A 17,271-nucleotide genomic window follows, 5' to 3' on the forward strand; every position below is an offset into this window, starting at 1 on the left:
ATCCGGGAACCGTGGGCGGTGTCACATGGTGCGTGCGACGCGCCCCTACCTGCAGCCTCGGGCAGTCACGTGGCTCGTAACGTCACTGCGACTTAAACGTACGGCTGAGTGCGCCTAGTCCCCGGCCTCCCCTTCCGCGCGGCAGCCTGCTCGGTAACGCTGCGCGCCATGCCGCCGCCCCCAACCCAGCCTGAGCTAGTAGGAACAACACAGCGTCAACGCCGCAGGCTGCCCCGGCCCTGCCTCGCTACTAGCGCTTCAGCGCCTCCCGCGCTAGGGGGACGGGTGCCGAGCGCCGGCAGACCCAGGCACGCCGTGACCGCCAGTGCCGGTGGGCTGTGGGAGGGAGCCAGCCGCGTGCACACCCCGCCAGAAGCACCTGTGGCGGCGCGAGAGGGGGTTGGACGGAGCCGGTTTTTGTGCCAGGGCCGGCGAGAGCGCGTCGCTCGCCCTAGCAGGGGTCAGGAGACGTTGCACTAGGCGCCCGCTGCCAGCGGCTCAGGTGTGAGCCGAGATGAGATGGCCCGGCCCGGCCCGGCCCGGCCCGGCCCGGCCCAGAGCATACCCCGCCCTGGGAGGACGCCCGCTGCCTGACAACGCTGTCGCTGCTTGTTTGGCTCGTCCTGGAACGGTCCCTTTGAACTGAACCGTGAGACCCCAGCCCCCGTTACGGACCGGGCCGCTGGTTTTCTTTTCAGCCCCCCGCCGGGGCCGGGGCCCCTGGGCATGGGGGGAAAGCAGTCCCACGGACGCGATCTACTGCTGTTATGACAACACCCGAACCAATAACGGGCGGGGACTGAGCCCTTATGTTCAGTCCAGGCTTTGCCTCTGATTCGCTGTTGGACGCAGGGCGCATTATCATTGGCTAAGGTTGTGCTCATCCCGCCCAGTTGGAGTCGGGCACGCTGATTCGTTTGATTTCTTGTCAGTCTCAATCTGTAACCGTTGCCCCAGCAACCTTTGGGGGACCCTCAACTCACAGAGCGAGGCGCGTGCCTGCGAGCTGTCTGCCGCCCGCGCCATGGCCCAGCTCGAGCTCTTCTCCCAGGCCGCGCTCCGCACGCGCTACCGGGCCGGGCTCTGCTCCATAGCCGCACTGGGGCTGCTGCTGCTGTGGGCGCTCACCTATCTGCCGCCGCTGCTGGTGGCCTATCGGAGCCAGGGTGAGCTCCCCGCCTCGGGGCATCCTGGGCCCAGCCCACCTCCGGCCCTCGCCCGGCCTCCAGACCCTGCTGTCCCCTGGGGCCGCCCCCTCCAGGAGGCCTGCCCAGCCCCAGGCTCCTGCAGCTTCTTGGGAGCTAAGGCACCCCGCCGACCCCCCCCCCCCCAACCTGAGACTCCCTGGAGGCCCTGCCCTGGGTGCTGTCCTATCTGCTGCCGAGCCTCAGAGCCACTGCAAGGCAATGACATCTGAGGCTGTGGGGCCCCCAGACCCTCTGCCTTGCTGGCCCCACCAGACCAGAGGGATTACACCCTCACCCTGCCCCTAAGCAGCACCTCCCTCCACCCTGAACCTGCATGCCAGGCCTGCCACCAGTCTCCCAGGAGATGGTGATGTCCCTGGGGTGGAGTATCTGATGCCAGAGGCTCTGAGGCATTGATGCCAGTTGGAGTGGCCTGGTACCTGAGCAGCGTTGTCAGGTTTGGCTATGGCCTTGACTTCTCACAGGCTTTCTTTTAATTCCTTGAAACTGGCTTGGAACAGACTCTACTAGGCTCAGACTCCTGTCTCATCCCCCAGCTCAGGGCAAACTGTAGTTTGGTGAGTGAAACTGCAGTTGCTGGCCTTTCACACTAGGGAGAGGCCTGATCCTGATAGGGTTTACTCCTCTTTCAACCTCATTCCCAGTATGGATTCTTCCATTGTGCCTCTGCTTGCAGGGCTTTGGTTGAAGCAAAGTACTTACATGGAGCAGCCCACAGTACAGTTTCAGTATGAGGTGCTGCTGGTGGTTATGACTGGAGCTGACCCAGGCAGCTTCCTGGCTTGGAGCACATTTCCAGCTTTCAACCGCCTCCAGGAAGACCAACTTCGAGTTCCACTCATCTCAGTAGGTTACCTACAATGGGCAGGAGGGTTAGGTGGGTACCAGTTGGGGTGCCTGGTTGTATTAATTATCTGTTTTGGGGCCAACTGCCCCACACAGCAACTTGAAGCCTCCAGTGATGAGGGAGGTGGGCTGGTGGGGGGAAATGGGCAGACCATGAGGGTATATATGATACAGTAGAGAATGGAAGAGAGATGAGGGAAGGAGATACAGAGGTAAAATAAGGTGGTTGGGTATAATTAGAAAAATGTTACAGAATTAGTGGAGAATACTGAACTTCTTGCCTTTCAGTAGTAGTTCCCAAGTGCCTTCTTCTGATTTCAATGGCAAACTGTTATACCTGACAGTCTTGTGATAATATTGAACTGTAGAGTCCTATCTTTTCTGTATCTGCTTACTATGAGTCCAAGGCAAAGTGGATGCTTTCCATGTAGCAGTATAAGGGTTTATTTTTTTTCCTGCACATGTAGTCTGTTCATCTTGAGATTCTTTTTGTTTTAGTGTCTGCAAGTTGTAGTTAAGGAGATAGCTTTCTGTAATAAGGGACTGTTACCAAGGCATTCATTTCTGATAAAATTCTTGTTGTACCTTATAGACTAGAGAAGAAGACAAGAATCATGATGGCAAAATGGACCAATTACATTTTAAATTAGAGCTTCCTCTACAATCTACAGAGCAAGTACTTGCTGTGCAGCTTATTCTGACTTTCTCCTACCAATTACATGTGAGTAGCTCAGATTCTGTCAATGTAGGTAGCCGCATCACAATGGCATTTGAGTGCCCATTTCAGCATTTGTGTAGCAGTAATGTAATTGATAATAGAAAAGACCATTATTTAAATTTTTTATTAAGTCTGCTGTATGTCAGGAATGATTAAATCAATGTCTGATTTTTCTCCTTACTTTCTAACCTAAGGGACATCACCTTTGGTTACTCCTGATTGAGCTTTACGATGTATATATCACAACACTGCCAGAACTCTCTAAGACAGTAATACAATGCAGAGGACAGAAAGAGTGCATGGCACTGTGTGAATGACAGTGCAGCTATAGAAATCTGGTGGGCACTGAGAACATATAGAAGAGTTTGTTAGAAAGGGATGCTGCATTCTTACATTACCTTATCTTTTTGACATACCTAGTGAAATGTCAGCCTCTAGGGATGACAGTGGCAGCCATCTTAGCAGTCCTATAACAGATATTTTTACAACTTTTTCATATGTTCTTTGATTTTTGAGCCAAGTGTCCATTGTGATTATCTGCTTGAGACTCCTGTATATCACAGCCTAATAAAAAGGGATCCCTCATTTCTTTAGCTGCTCCTGCACATGCATCTCTCCTGAGCTGGGAGCACAAGCTTTGGAAACTTGATGTAACTAATCCTTAGATCAGGTGCTAGCTGCACCTGGCACAAAAAGGGTTTAGTAGGTGTTAAGATGGGGAATAATTGTAGAGCATTGTGTTGGACACAAGAAAACACAGGAAATGGCAGATTTTGTTAGGCATAGGTCAGATTTTTTGTCCCGGTGCTTATTGCCAACTGCAGGGAAGAAGACTTAAGGTTGCATAGTAGTGTGGTCTGGGAGTCCTTTACTGTAATTATTTCCTTGTTTTCAGAGGTTTAAGTATAGTGCACTACAGGTCAACTTTCACTGTCTATTAACAAAGTGTTCTTTGTTGTGGTTTTTTTTGGGGGGGCAATTATTAGTATGTAGAAGGTTCTGAAATTCTTCTTGCTTTGCCTTTATAATAAATTAATGTAGAAATCTTCCAGTAAGTTACATGGCCAAAAAGGACCAAGGAGCCATCTATTTAATCTCACCCTGTGGGCAGGAATTCCTGCTTCTCAGCAAGCATATCCTGTGATGAGAATTTTTAAAGTACTTATCTCAGATGAACTTGCATTTGCTTAATCATTGGGTTTCCACTATGTCAGATGGTCAAATGTTTCTTTTTCATTAGCTATAAAATGTTGGCCTTTTAGGTGTGACATGTAGAATTCTGTGGGACTTCTATAAACTAGTTTGAGTAGCAGTTAAGATAATAATCTTCTAATAACCAAATAAATGAATTTGTTTAGTTTTCTGTAAGGTATTTGACTTGGTATTGTATGACATTTGATTAAAAAACTGGAATGATATAAAATGAATCTTGGTACACAGTAAATGGATTAAAAACTGGCTAACTGATAGGATTCAAAATGTAATTGTAAATAGGAAATTGTCATTGAGCGGGTGTTTTTCTAGTGGAGTTCCACAGGGTCGTTTCTTGGCCCCACGCTATTTAATATTTTTATTAATAACCTTGAAGAAAACATAAAAATCATCACTGATAAAGTTTGCAGATGACACACAAATTGAGGGAGTGGTAAATAATAAAGGGATCTGGATTGCTTGGTAAACTGGGTGCAAGCAAACAGTATACATTTTAATATGGGAACAAGGAATGAAGGCCATATTTACAGGATGTGGGACTCTATCCTGGGAATCATGAATCTGAAAAAGATTTGGGAATCCTGGTAGATAATCAGCTGAGAACGAGTTCCAAGTGTGACACTGTGGCCAAAAGAGCTAATGCGATCCTGGGGTTCATAAAGAGGGGAATCTTGAGTTGGAGTAGCGAGGTTATGGTACTTCTGTGTTTGTCACTGATGTGACTGTTGAAATGCTGTGGTCAGTTCTGGTGCCCACAGTTCAGGAAGGATGTTGATAAATTGGAGAGAGTTCAGAGAAGAACCACAAGAATAATGAAAGCATTAGAAAATGTTACCTTATAGTGGTAGATTCAAAGAGTTCAATCTATGTAGTTTAACAAAGAGAAGGTTAAGGGGTGACTTGCTTATAGTATCTACATAGGAAACAGATATTTAATAATGGGTTCTTCAGTCTAGCAGAGAAAAGTAGAACATAGTCCGTAATTCATAATGGCTGAAAGGTGAAACTAGACAAATTCAGACTGGAAGTAAGGTGTAATTTTTTTTAACAGTGAGCGTAGTTAACCATTGGACCAATTTACCAAGGGTTGTGGTGAATTATCCATCACTGACAATTTTTAAATCAAGCTTGGATGTTTTTTCTAAAAGATCTGTAGGAATTATTTGGGGAGACGTTCTAGTCTGACTTCCTGTGTAACAGAGGCCATAGAAGATGATCACAGTGGTCCCTTCTGACCTTGGGATCTATGAAACCTTATGTCTAAAATTATCTGACACTAAAATTTAAGAGCCAAGAAAATGTAAAATAAAGATCATACAGAAATTGTGTAGACTTATAAAGGTAGAAGATTTTTGGAGAATTTTTCTATATTCATTTGTATCTACTGTTCACTGTTTCAGAGGATGTCAACGTTTGTGATGCAGAGCATGGCTTTTATCCAGTCGTCGTCCTCTATTCCAGGGTCCCAGCTTTATGTAAATGGAGACCTGAAATTGCATCAGAGGCAGTCACTTAGCCACTGTGGAGTAGACACCAGATACAATGTGAGAAGAATTTTTCTCACCTTCTCTTCTCATTATCTTTTCTGCATCAGTGATGACCTGAATTACCCCTACTCAGAGCACAGACTGGATCCCAAAATTTCTAAATCAAGATGTACTTGCTGAGCTGGAGGGTGGGAGAAGGTCCTGTGGTTGCCAAGCCACTCAGGCTGAGGACTGGGATTATTTATCTTTAGAGACAGGACTGCTTTGTCCAACAAATTTGGTAAAAGTAACTTTCTGGAGAGTAGGGCCTGAAGGTTTTATACTGGCATTAAAGTATCACATTCTGTAACAGGTATCTGTGATCAATGGCACAAGCCCTTTTGCAAGTGACTACGATCTCATTAACATCATTGCAGCATATCAAGATAGAAATGGTAAGTCTGAATTTATGGATACCAATCCCAGGATAATTTTATGAGATTACATATAGCCATGTTTGGTGGCTGTTCTCTGAGGAGTTGTCTTTCAGGTATCAGTTTGAAAGTCACCTTAAGAACCTACATTTTCTTTTCATTGCAGTAACAACAGTTCTTTCTGATCCCAATCCTGTTTGGCTGGTAGGAAGACCAGCAGGTGCACCATTTGTGATTAATGCCACTATCCGTTACCCAGTGGAAGTTATTTTATATCCTTTAGAAGTTATGTGAACTCTAGTGAGGTAACGAGGTATTTAACAATATTCTGGCTCTAAAATACAGTGTCTGTCCCACTTCACCTGTATGTAATATCAAAGGAATGGAAATGTTCCTGAACTTTTCTTGGTAAATGTGTAGATCCTAAGCTGCAGCAGCTTGTGCTCTGAACATTAATGCAGTTTTAGAAACTTGTTCTAGCTCTGTTTATGGCTCCATCTTCCAGTGGAGTTCTTATGAAAAGGGTGTTCAATTTCCTTAATCCCAGTTTTTTTATTTCTAATCTCTTCCTTCTCTACATATACGTATTCACTTCTACTCAGTTGTGCTGCATTTAATATTAGGTTTTCAAGTTTAGCTGGTGTAATAGAAGTTTCAGATGCTTCTTATGTAATGCTCCTTGACTCTGACTACATATCAGCCAGGTTTCTGGGAAATGATTAAATTTGCCTGGATCCAGTATGTTAGTATCCTGCTTATCTTTCTTTGGGTGTTTGACAGGATAAAAATCTTTGTGTTCCAGAATCAGGTGCTGACCACAATACCAGTATTGCCAATTTCCCCAATATCCTCTTACAAACAGCATCAGTCCTGAGCAAATGTATGATATGACTTTACAGAAACTTAGGATAAGAGAGTCTACCTCATTTTCATTCTCTTTAGAATTCTCATATTTCTGAAGATGGGGAACATTGTAAGTTACATTCTGGATCATGTTTTGTTAATGCTACAGCAGTCTAGGGTTTCTGACCATTTTTATTTCTTTGTATTTAGTAGACATCACATTGCTGTGAGAGAGCACACTGCTTTGGGAATAGAGTTTGCTCTCGTTTTTGTTTTTGTTTTTTTGACAGTTCAAGAAGAATGTTACCTTTTGTAATATAACTGCATTTCAAAACCCATGCAAGCCAACATTGCACCTGTCCTGCTGAAACCTCTACCACCTTTGGCTGATCTGATATGCTTTTAATTTGGTTAAAATAGACAATGCAATAATTGAAAGCCACTTGGTAACAATAACTATGTAAACTACTTGTACTGTTGTACTTTTGTTTATAAAGTCACCAATCAGTTCTGAAAGCTGAAATTCTATTAAGTCTTTAACTTGTGTTGGGGAGTGGGGGGAGGGAGGATTTTAAAAGAGTGAGAAAAAGGCAAAGGCACACTTCCCCAGAGTTTGTGGTTTCATATACACTTTCATTGGCCTAGTGTGTTAACGTCCATGTTCCAAAATCATGAATAGGCAACAGTCCTGTCGCTTTCTGTGTTGCTCCCTTGTTTTGAGGACAGAATGTTAACATGACATGAATTAGGTTTCATTAAATGCCAGATATTTTGATGATGCATTAGTAGGTGTCATTTTTTAACTGAATGATGGGCAGACTGAAGGTTGATGTGGGAACACAAATTATCCTTTTTTGGCTCTTTATTATTTATGTCTACCATAGCTCTTAGGAGCCCTCATCCTGGACCAGGACCCCATTGTGCTTGGTGCGGTACAAGCATAGGACAAAAGGAGTGTCCCTAACCAAAAGTACAATTTAAAGTATGACAACTGATGACACGTGGATGCTGACAGATAGGTGAATACAAGTGAGATAGTATTGGCCAGCGTGATAGACAGAGGTATCAGTGCACCAACAAACAGTGCAACCATTGTTTGTTTGTTGGCATCACAGCAAAGAAGAGTCTTTTAAGGGGAGGAGTTAAAAGCAGTTAATGGAAAAGCTTTGTGAATGTTTACTGGAGGCACCTCCCAAGCATGATGGGCATCATGGGGTAGGAGGACCATGAAGGTGCTTGCCTGAAAATTTAACAAGTTGCAATGGAGACTGGCATCATTGGCCAATCAGAGGAGAGAGTCAACATCTTGATAGTGAATGAGAGATGATAGGTAGGATGAGACTAGGCCATTACAAGCCTTGAAAGCGAATACAAGCAGCTTATGTTTGGTGCAATAGAGAAGGGGGAGCCAGTGATAGACTGGAAGTCACATAAAGGCAGAGTGATAGGGTATGAGGAAGGGGGGTGATTGTTGATGCAGAAAAAGGCCATGTGACTGGAGGGGGAGGAATTCAGCAGTTGAGAGACTGGAGAGAGAGCAGTGTTTGGTGAAGACAACGTCCAGTGAACAACTCCTTTGGTGAGTGGGAAAACTACCAGGGCTGCCAATAAAATGAAAAGACGAGGGCAAGTAAATGTGCAACTAAGGAGTTAAATGGCTCATCAATATGGAAATTGAAGTCACAGAGGTAAGAATGGTGTTGCCAGGTGCGCCTTGCCTCAGTTTCCTTTTCTGAGATGGACCCCTTCACCTTCACCCACAGGTTTGAGTTGGTGATGTGGTTTAGCCTTTCTGACCTAGTCATTAACTAAAACTTAACACCTTCTGGGATAACAAAAGTCTAAAGAGGAGTTCTTCCCTGCTAGGTCTCCTCTTCAGACTGCCTTCTGAGCTCGGTTCTCAGCCTCTTCTAGGCCAGCTGTAATTCTCAGAACTACTTTTCAGTGTTCCCTGCTTTGGCAGAGAGCCCTGACTCAGGCTGCTTTTCTGAAGTCCCCTGTTTTTTTCCAGACCCTGCTTCAGGGCCTCCCTGTGGCTTCTCTACCAAACTCTGTTCTTTGCCTTTTTAGGAGGCCCAGGTGCTTATCAGGCTGTCACCGGACCCCCATGGGTATAGCTACACATCATTTGAAGCCTGTGGGAGCAAGCCTCCTAGCCAAGGGTGGCAGACTCAGGCTAGAAGAGCTTGTCCTAGCACTCTTAAAAATAGCTGTGTAGACGTGCTTTGAAGCTGTGTCTTGAACTGGAGCTAGGTCTCTGAAGCCCACCCACCTCCCTAAGCTGCCCCTTAGTCTGTGGGGTAGCTAATTATGGCACAAGTGGGGCAGGCCCCATATCCCCTTAAAGTCAGTCTCCTTGTGACAGGAAAATTGAGGTGTGAAAGAGAGCAAGCCAGGAGCTGAAATCAGAGAGAGGCTGAGGGTGAGGAGTTGGGTAGATGGTGGATGGCAGCAACATGGAAGAGAAAAGAAGAATTGAATGCAGTGTTGTTCAAAAGAGAAGAAAAAAGGGGAGGAGGGAAGAGTTAAAAGCAACAGGAATGGAGGAGGAGACCAACATGGATATGTTAGTGCACGTACCAAGTCACATCTTATCCTCCCTAGATTGGTGGATAGACATGACCAGTGTATGTAGGGGAGTTTTTTGCCCCATCTCAGCACTTTTTCCTTAGTCACGGATGCCTTGTACCTGGGAGGTGGGGGAGCAGCTCACATGGAACATCTGTAGATTCTGAGTCTCTGATCTCCTCAAGATCTCCGTCTACACATAGCCCACAGCTCCCTGTTGTTTATCCAGTTAGCTTGCATATTATTCCCTCCTTGCATCAGGGGAGGGGTGTATTGGTGCAGACCGACAGTACAACTGCCATGTTCTATGTAAACAAGCAGTGGGGAGCCTGTTCCTTGCTACTCTGTCAGGAAGAAATCCTGCCCTGGGACTTCTATGTTAGCAACTCTATACTTCTGAAAGCAGCCCACGTCCCAGGGGTCCAAATATGCTGGCAGATCCCCTGAATAAATTGTTTATCTATCACCCACAGTGTTTCCTTTGCCCAGACATAGAAAGGTCCATTTTCCAGCTCTAGGTTACTCCTTGTATGGATCTATTTGCAACAAAGGACAACACAAAATGTCACCCATTCTGCTTCAGAGCAGGAGACAACCCAGGTTCATTAACAGATTATTTTCTACTTCTGTGGTCAGAAGTATCCTTCTGTATGCTTTTCCTCCCAACTGTCTTCGGCCCAGACTTCTGTTCAAGGTTAAACAGAACAAGGCCAGTCTTATACTGATATCCCCTGCATAGTCCCATCAACACAGGTTTTCACAGCTCTTGGACCTCTCAATCAGTCCCCCACTGTTAGTCCTGCTGTGCACAGACCTAGTGTTGCAGAATTGCAGCCACCTCCTTTACCCCAACCTCTGAAAGCCTAGACACTTCATAGCTAATGTCAGCGGAGGTGTCCTGCTCCAGAGAGGTGCAGGAGGTATTGCTGAAGAGTAGAAAAATATTAACAAAGACAAGTTATCTTGCTGCACGGAAGAGGTTTTCTGTCTGAGGCTGAAAGGGGTCTCCTCCACCCTGGCATCTATTCAGCATGTCCTGGACTCTTTTTTGTATCTTAAGCATCAAGGTTTAGTGATCAGCTCAATTAGGGTACACCTAGCAGCTACATCAGCATTTCACCCTTCTGTGGATAACTGCTTTTTTAAACATGATGATTGTAAGATTTGTAAAGGGCTTGGACAGGATGTTTCCACTTGTATAGAGCCTTATTCCACCAGGGAGACTGAATTTAGTCTTAACAAAGCTGATTGGTCCCTCCTTTGAGCCTGTAGTGACCTGCTTTCTGTTACATCTTTCAGTGAAGGTAACATTTTTAATAGCCAAGAGATAGGGGAGTAAAGGGCATGAGTATCTCATCCTCCATATACAGGTTTTTTTATGCAGATAAAGTCTGCCTTTGTTCCCATGCAAGGTTTCTTATAAAAGTGGTCTCTTTTCATATCAACCAAGGAATTTACATACAGACGTTCTTCCCAAAGCCTCATGGTAATAAGGGAGAGGAGTCACTGCACACTCTAGACGAACTTTAGTTTTTTATTTGGTATGGATGAAACCTTTTCAGATCGTTGTCTCAATTGTTTGTTGCATCTGTGGACAAAACGAAGGCAGCCCATTTTCAACACACAGGATTTTGTCATGGATATCTGATTGTATTGGCTGGTGTTTACCAATTGGCTAACATGGAGCTGCTGGTCATTCAGCTAGATCCCAGGTGGCTTCTGTGGCACTTCTGGTTTATGTGCCCATATGAGATGTTTGCAAAGTGGAAACCTGTTCTTCCTGTCACGGGTTTGCTTTCCCCTTCATAATCTCAGCAATCTGGAGATGATGCTTAATTTGGATGAGTTGTCCTCCAGTCCTTGTTCAAATAAAATGGGAACCCACTTCCAGATAAGACTGCTTGTGAGTCACCTCCAGAGGAATGGATGTGTGCAATCAATGGAAGAAAAAACAGTTACTAACCTTTTCATAACTGTTGTTCTTAGAGATGGGTTGCACGTGTTCATTCCATGACTCACCTTCCTCTCCATGTCTCTTGGAGTCATCCCAATAGGAAGGAACTGAGGGGGTTCTGGGGCAACTCAGCCCTTTATACCTGTTCAGTGTGCACAAGACAGCAGAGTGTGCTTTGCAACCCTGTCAGGTACTGCCAAGGGTGAAAACTCTCTGACAACTGTGCACTGGAGCACACAAACACCTATAGTGGAATGGGCACATGCAACACATCTCAAAGAACAACATTTACAGAAAGTTCCAGAGGGGTAGCCATGTTAGTCTGTATACAACAAAAACAACGAGAGTCCTGTAGCACCTTAAAGACTAACCAATTTCTGCAGGCATAAGCTTTCGTGGGCTGCAGCCCACTTCGTCAGATGCATGAACAGAAAGAATAGTCACTCTTTTGAAAAGAAAGTGGAGAAACCGACTAGAGGAAGCGGCTGTTCTAGATTTGATTCTGACAAACGGGGGAATTGGTTGAGAATGTGAAGGTGGAAGGCAGCTTGAATGAAAGTGGTCATGAAATGTTAGAGTTCATGATTCTAAGGAATGATAGGAGGGAAAACAGCAGAATAAACACAATGGACTTCATGAAGGCAGACTTTAGCAAACTCAAAGAATTGGTAAGTAAGATCCCGTGGGAAGCAAGTCTAAGGGGAAAAAAGAGTTCAGGAGCATTGGTAGTTGTTTATAGAGACTTTATTAAGGGCAAAAGAGCAAACTATCCCAGTGCATAGGAAAGATCGGAAGTATGGTAACAGACCACCCTGGCTTAACCAGGAAATCATCAACAACCTGAAACTCAAAAAAGAATCATACAAAAAGGGGAGAATTATGAAGGATAAATTTAAAATAACACAAGCATGTAGGGACAAAATTAGAAAGACCCAGGCATAAAATAAGATTAAACTAGCTAGGGACATTAAGGGTAACAAGAAAATTTTTTACAAATACATTAGAAGCAACATGAAGACCAAGGACAGTGTAGGCCCATTGTTCAATGAGGAGGAAAGGACAACAGAAAATGCAGCAATGCCCAAAGCCTTTTATTGTTTGTTTTTTGGTATTCACCAAAAAAATTAGTGATCAGAAGACTAATATCTTTAACATCAATGTAAACAGGATAGAATCTGAGGCTAAAATAGGGAAAGAACAAGTTAAGAATTACTTAAGTTAGATGTCTTCAAGTCGACAGGGCCTCATGAAATACATCCGAGAATACTTAAGGAACTGCCTGAAGAGATCTCTGAGCCATTAGTGAATAACTTTAAGAAATTATGGAGAATGGGCAAAATCCCAGAGGCCTGGAAAAGGACCTATCTATAAAAAGGGGAATAAGACCAGTCAGCTTATCTTTCAAAGTTAATGGAATAAATAATCAAACAATCAATTTGTAAGCACCTATAATATAATAAAGTGATAAGTAACAGTCAACGTGGATTTGTCAAGAACAAATCATATCAAACCAACCTAGTCTTTGTCTTTGATGGGATGACAAGCATTGTGGAGGGGAAGCAGTAGATGGAAGAAAAACCAAATGCACAAATACAAAGTGGGGGATAACTGGCTTGGAAGGAGCACTGCTGAGAAGGATCTGGGAGTTGTGGTAGATCACAACCTCACCATAAGTCAAAGATACAATGCTGTTGCAAAAAAAGCAAATCTGATTTTGGATTGCATTAACAGATGCATGGCATGCAAGTCATGGGAGGTGATGATACCCTCTACGCAGCACTGGAGTACTGTGTCCAGTTTTGGTCACCAGTGTATAGAAAGGATGTAGAAAAACTGGAAAGGATCCCGAGACAAGACACAAAGATGATCAAAGGGAAGGAATGAAAGCCATATGAGCAAAAGCTGAAGGAACTGGTTATGTTTAGTTTGGAAAAGAGGAGATTAAGGGGGGACATGATAGTATGTGTGGCACATAACTCCTGCCTTGTGGGAGGCTTGGGTGGGGTGCACCAGTGCTCAGACCCCGTCCCTGCTCCACCCCCTCCACCGAGGCCCCGCCTATGGTCCACCGATGCCTTCCCTAGGCCGCACTCCTATTCAGCCCCCTCCCCCAAGGTTCCACCCACAGTATTGACTAATTCATCTTTATAACATCTTTATGAGGTATATGGGTATTGCTATCCCAAGTTTACAAAGGGCAAAACAGACAGAAAGACACAGAAACTTGCATAAGGCCAAATGAACTCCTGTTTCTGTTGCCTCAGAACAGCTGGTAGAAATGACCACACTGTCTGGGTGAAGGTGTGTGATGGATTTATATTACAGCTTTATAATCAATATTATTCTCAGCCCCGCGTGCTGGCATTTTGTATATTTTGGTGAGAACTGGCCTGTCTGCACCAGCCACGTTTTCCTGTACAATACCGCGTGGAAAGATCGCTCCCTGCCTCCCGACGCAATGGAGGAAGTTAGGGTGCGGGTGAACAAGACAAGACAATACTATTTCCCAGGTATGACATTGGCACGTCTCCTCTTCCCCTGGCCGCAGGACGTGACACTGGAACTATGTGGTTCCTGCCGCCCCGGCCCTGTGGGATGAAAAGAGACCCGCGGAGAGTCCCAGCAGGGCTCTCCCCGCCCGCCGCCGCCGCCCGCGGGCTCTCCCCGGCCCCGCTGCTTCCCCGGGGCCCTTGGCCGCGTTCCTACCATCGCGGAGGCTGAAGCTGGTGCGGAAGGGAGGGGCCGAGCGCTCCCCAGCCCCGCGGCCCAGCTCGTGCTCCCACCCCTGGGCTGGAGGGCGGGGGGCGCTGCCTGCGGACCGGCCCCTTCCCGGCTCCTCCCGCCGCGCCGCGCGGGGGCTCGGCCACGTCTGAAAGCGGCTCATTGTCTGCGCATCCCGCTCCGCGCCGCGGCGGCGTCTCCGGCGAGCGGGGGAAGCGGCGGCAGGTACCGGCGGGGCCGGGGCTGGGGGTCGCTACGCGCGAAGTCCGCCGGTGGCTAGTGGGCAGTTGCCGCCTCTCCCCACGTTCGCGTCCCTCGTTCCTCCTGGGGTCGCCGCACGGCCCTTGCAGCCGCCTGACGAGCCTCGCCCGGCTCCGTGCCGGGCAGCAGGACCGGCCCCCGGACCCTCTCCTGGGAGGCGGGTTTAGCAGCCCAGAGAGCCGGGAATAGCTCCCCCCTCTGGCCGTGCGGCGCTCCATTCCCCATCCCCCTTGGTGTCAGTCCGGGGCAAAGGGGCGCGGAGGGGACGGGCTGGGGGGGTCAGGGCTCCCGTGTCTGGTCCGATGTCAGGGGTAGTGGCCCTGTGGGCCTCAGGTGCTGGAGAGACAAGGTGGGCGAGGGACTCGTTTTTATTGGACCAGTTTCTGTTGGGAAGAGAGCCGAGCTTTGGAGCTCTTCTCGGGTCTCTGGGTAACTTCGGGCAACTTCCTTACGCCTGGATTCCCTGCCGACCCGTCATATGGGGATCATGCTCCTGGCCTGCTTTGTCCTGGGGGCGGTGAGGCTAAGTTCAGTAATGTCTGAGAAATGCTTTGTGACCCGCGGCAGTACGGTGCGGTGAAGTGCCAGATATAACAGTGGTGCCGCCAGGGACAAGTTGGGTCTCTGCTAGGAAGCTTGGATGAGGCTTGTTAAAAAGGTTGAAACACAACTGGGGGTGGCTGATTTATTTATGAAGTTTAATGGCCCCATAAGAAGTTAATGAGAAAACCATGGAAATGGGATTAAAAACTGACAGAGATGGGATGCACTGGTAGGTGTTTAGGCACATCTCCCTAAACTGTACTAAGACACCATGTAATAATGCTCTTGCTAAAATCTGAGCTGGCACAGGCACTCCTTCAAGCTTTCAATAAAGCAGACTGACTCTTGTCTGCTTTCTGTCTCTATTGTTATTCACAATCTTTCTCAAACCCTTACTCAGGAGTCTTGGAGACTCAGGAGACTTGGGTTCCTTTTCTGCTCTGCCACTGACCTGTTGTGGGAACATGAATGAATCACTTCATCTCTCTATCACTCTGTTCCCCCTCCCACCGTGTGTCTGTAGAATAGTCTATATAGAGTGTATAGACACTTTAGGATAGGAATTGATAGGCTTTTTGGGACAGGAATTGTCTTACAATGTGTTTGTATAGTGGCTAGTACAACTGAGAGTGGGATGTGTAGATACTGCCAGCCCTTTGCCAACCATTAGCAGATGTTGGGGTCCTGCAAGTTAGCTTCTTGTTGGAGGAGAAAGAAGTGATGTGGATTTGTACATTCTTAGTACAACTAGTTTTATTTACACTTTGTACACCTGTCATTGAACACAGTGCTCATGTATGGCATGCATGAAAATGCTTCTTTCATAAATTTCATCACAAACTTCAGTGCCTGGTTCGCAGGAAGCAATTCTACCAAAAAATTCTCTCTGGATAGAGAGATTAGGACAGAGAACAATCTCTCCTGCTGCTTGTAAAAGTGCTCCCAAAAGAAATTGCATCACAAAACTTGCAGCATTTATTCTAAGAATATATGCTGTTTCTCTGCTAAGAAAAAGAAATCGTAAGAACTTGTGTAACAGCACCATCTGATGAATCTTGGCATATCAATATAAATAAACAATAAGTATTTTAAAAATCTTTATATTCCGATGGAACATTATGGTTCTTGAGAGACCCCCAATTTACTTTACTTTGCTACAACTCATGAAAGAGTTCAGAAGTGTATCAAGTTACACAATTAATATGGAGATATATTTAATGTGGCCTGAAAATAGCATGGCTGGGAATGCAACTGAAAATACAAAAATGTTAAAATACCAAGGAATACCTATCAATACCAGCAACATCCAAGACCAGTGAAAATAGCTGCACCACTAAGGGTATATCCAGATGACAGCTGGGGGAGAGAGTTCCCACCTCGCATAGATGTACACATGCTAGCTCTGCTGAGCTTGTGAGCTAAAAATAGCAATGTGGCTGTGATGACATGGACAGCAGCTCAGTCCAGCCACCTGAGTACCTGCCTCAGGCAGGGTTGTGCTTAGATGGTGATCTTGAGCTGCTGCCTGTGCTGTCAGGGCCACACTGCTATTTTTAGCTCACTAGCTCTAGCAGAGCTAGCACTTGTTCACCCCCCAGTGGGAAATTACACCCACCTCCCAGCTGCAGTGCAAATGTACCCTTAATAAAGGAAATCTGATGACATGGCTTTATGGTTGGTTTATGCCCTGAAAAATGAGAATGTTTATCTTTTATAAAATGGTATGGTTATTTCCATAATTCTTTGCTATTATTGGGTATATATGTGTATTCCTGGAATTGGCCCCCACCTGCAAAATAATAGGAGGGAAATCTAATATACTGAAAATGTCTGCTCTACTGAGGTTCTTATTTTATTTCATGTGCTTCCTTGCAGTTTGTATCATATTTTAAGGAGGGAAAATAATTTCTAATCTAATCTCTGTTCATTATAATAACTGGGAATGGGCAACGGGCTGACTCACTTGATGATTGCCTCTTTTCTGTTCATTCCCTCTGAAGCACCTGGCTTTGGTGAAAGACAGGATACTGGGCTAGATGGATCATTGGTCTGACCCAGTATGGCCATTCTTATGTTATGTCCTTTAGTCATTTTAGTTGTAATTGTAACATTAGTGGGTAAAAGTTTCAGAGAGGAGTATAATCTTTTTAAATTCACAATGTCCCTTTAACATTAATCTCCATGATAATACATAAAATTAAAGGAGTCTGGGAGATAATACAGATTATGCAAATTACAAAACCAACTATTGACACTAAATAAAATGTGTAAGATGGAAAATAATAGTTTATGTATATATCAGCAGAGATGTATGTGAAAGTTTATAGCAGAGTTAAGGTTGAGAGTCATTTAATCTTTAAAACATCACCGTTGTAAGAACTATAAAATGATGATTGTGATTGTTTTGAAATTTTCTGTTCCTCATGGAGGTATGGGGTAGGATTTGGAGTTCAAAATTTGGGAGCAACAGGTTCTTAAGATGCAGCCTCCCCCCTGA

The 17,271-nt window shown here is 45.5% G+C and overlaps 2 protein-coding genes across 6 annotated transcripts in view; both read left to right on the forward strand.

Moving 5' to 3' along the window:
• The window catches only part of TMEM231 (transmembrane protein 231), a 31,314-nt gene extending 23,809 nt beyond the window's left edge, over positions 1-7,505 (forward strand). The window contains exons 1-7 of one of the 4 annotated variants that reach the window (XM_067543432.1): positions 4-331; positions 1,885-2,054; positions 2,647-2,775; positions 5,385-5,528; positions 5,824-5,905; positions 6,051-6,156; positions 6,578-7,505. In XM_067543432.1, the coding sequence (XP_067399533.1) occupies positions 169-331; positions 1,885-2,054; positions 2,647-2,775; positions 5,385-5,528; positions 5,824-5,905; positions 6,051-6,156; positions 6,578-6,758 (975 nt within the window). In that variant the 5' untranslated portion in view covers positions 4-168 and the 3' untranslated portion in view covers positions 6,759-7,505. Of the gene's footprint in view, positions 1-3; positions 332-939; positions 1,167-1,884; positions 2,055-2,646; positions 2,776-5,384; positions 5,529-5,823; positions 5,906-6,050; positions 6,157-6,577 lie in introns of those variants that run through there. The other 3 variants (XM_067543434.1, XM_067543433.1, XM_067543435.1) reach the window with 3 other exon arrangements.
• LOC137149812 (carbohydrate sulfotransferase 6-like) overlaps positions 6,095-17,271 on the forward strand; it is a 37,551-nt gene continuing 26,374 nt past the window's right edge. Inside the window, exon 1 of one of the 2 annotated variants that reach the window (XM_067543429.1) lies at positions 6,095-6,189. The gene's annotated coding sequence lies outside the window, so the exon portion shown is untranslated. Of the gene's footprint in view, positions 6,190-14,176; positions 14,196-17,271 lie in introns of those variants that run through there. The other variant, XM_067543431.1, reaches the window with a different exon arrangement.

This window comes from Emydura macquarii, unplaced genomic scaffold (genome assembly GCF_026122565.2).
Source record: "Emydura macquarii macquarii isolate MOO-44397 ecotype Brisbane River unplaced genomic scaffold, CSIRO-AGI_Emac_v2 contig_839, whole genome shotgun sequence".
In the NCBI taxonomy this organism is placed as follows: Eukaryota; Metazoa; Chordata; order Testudines; family Chelidae; genus Emydura; species Emydura macquarii.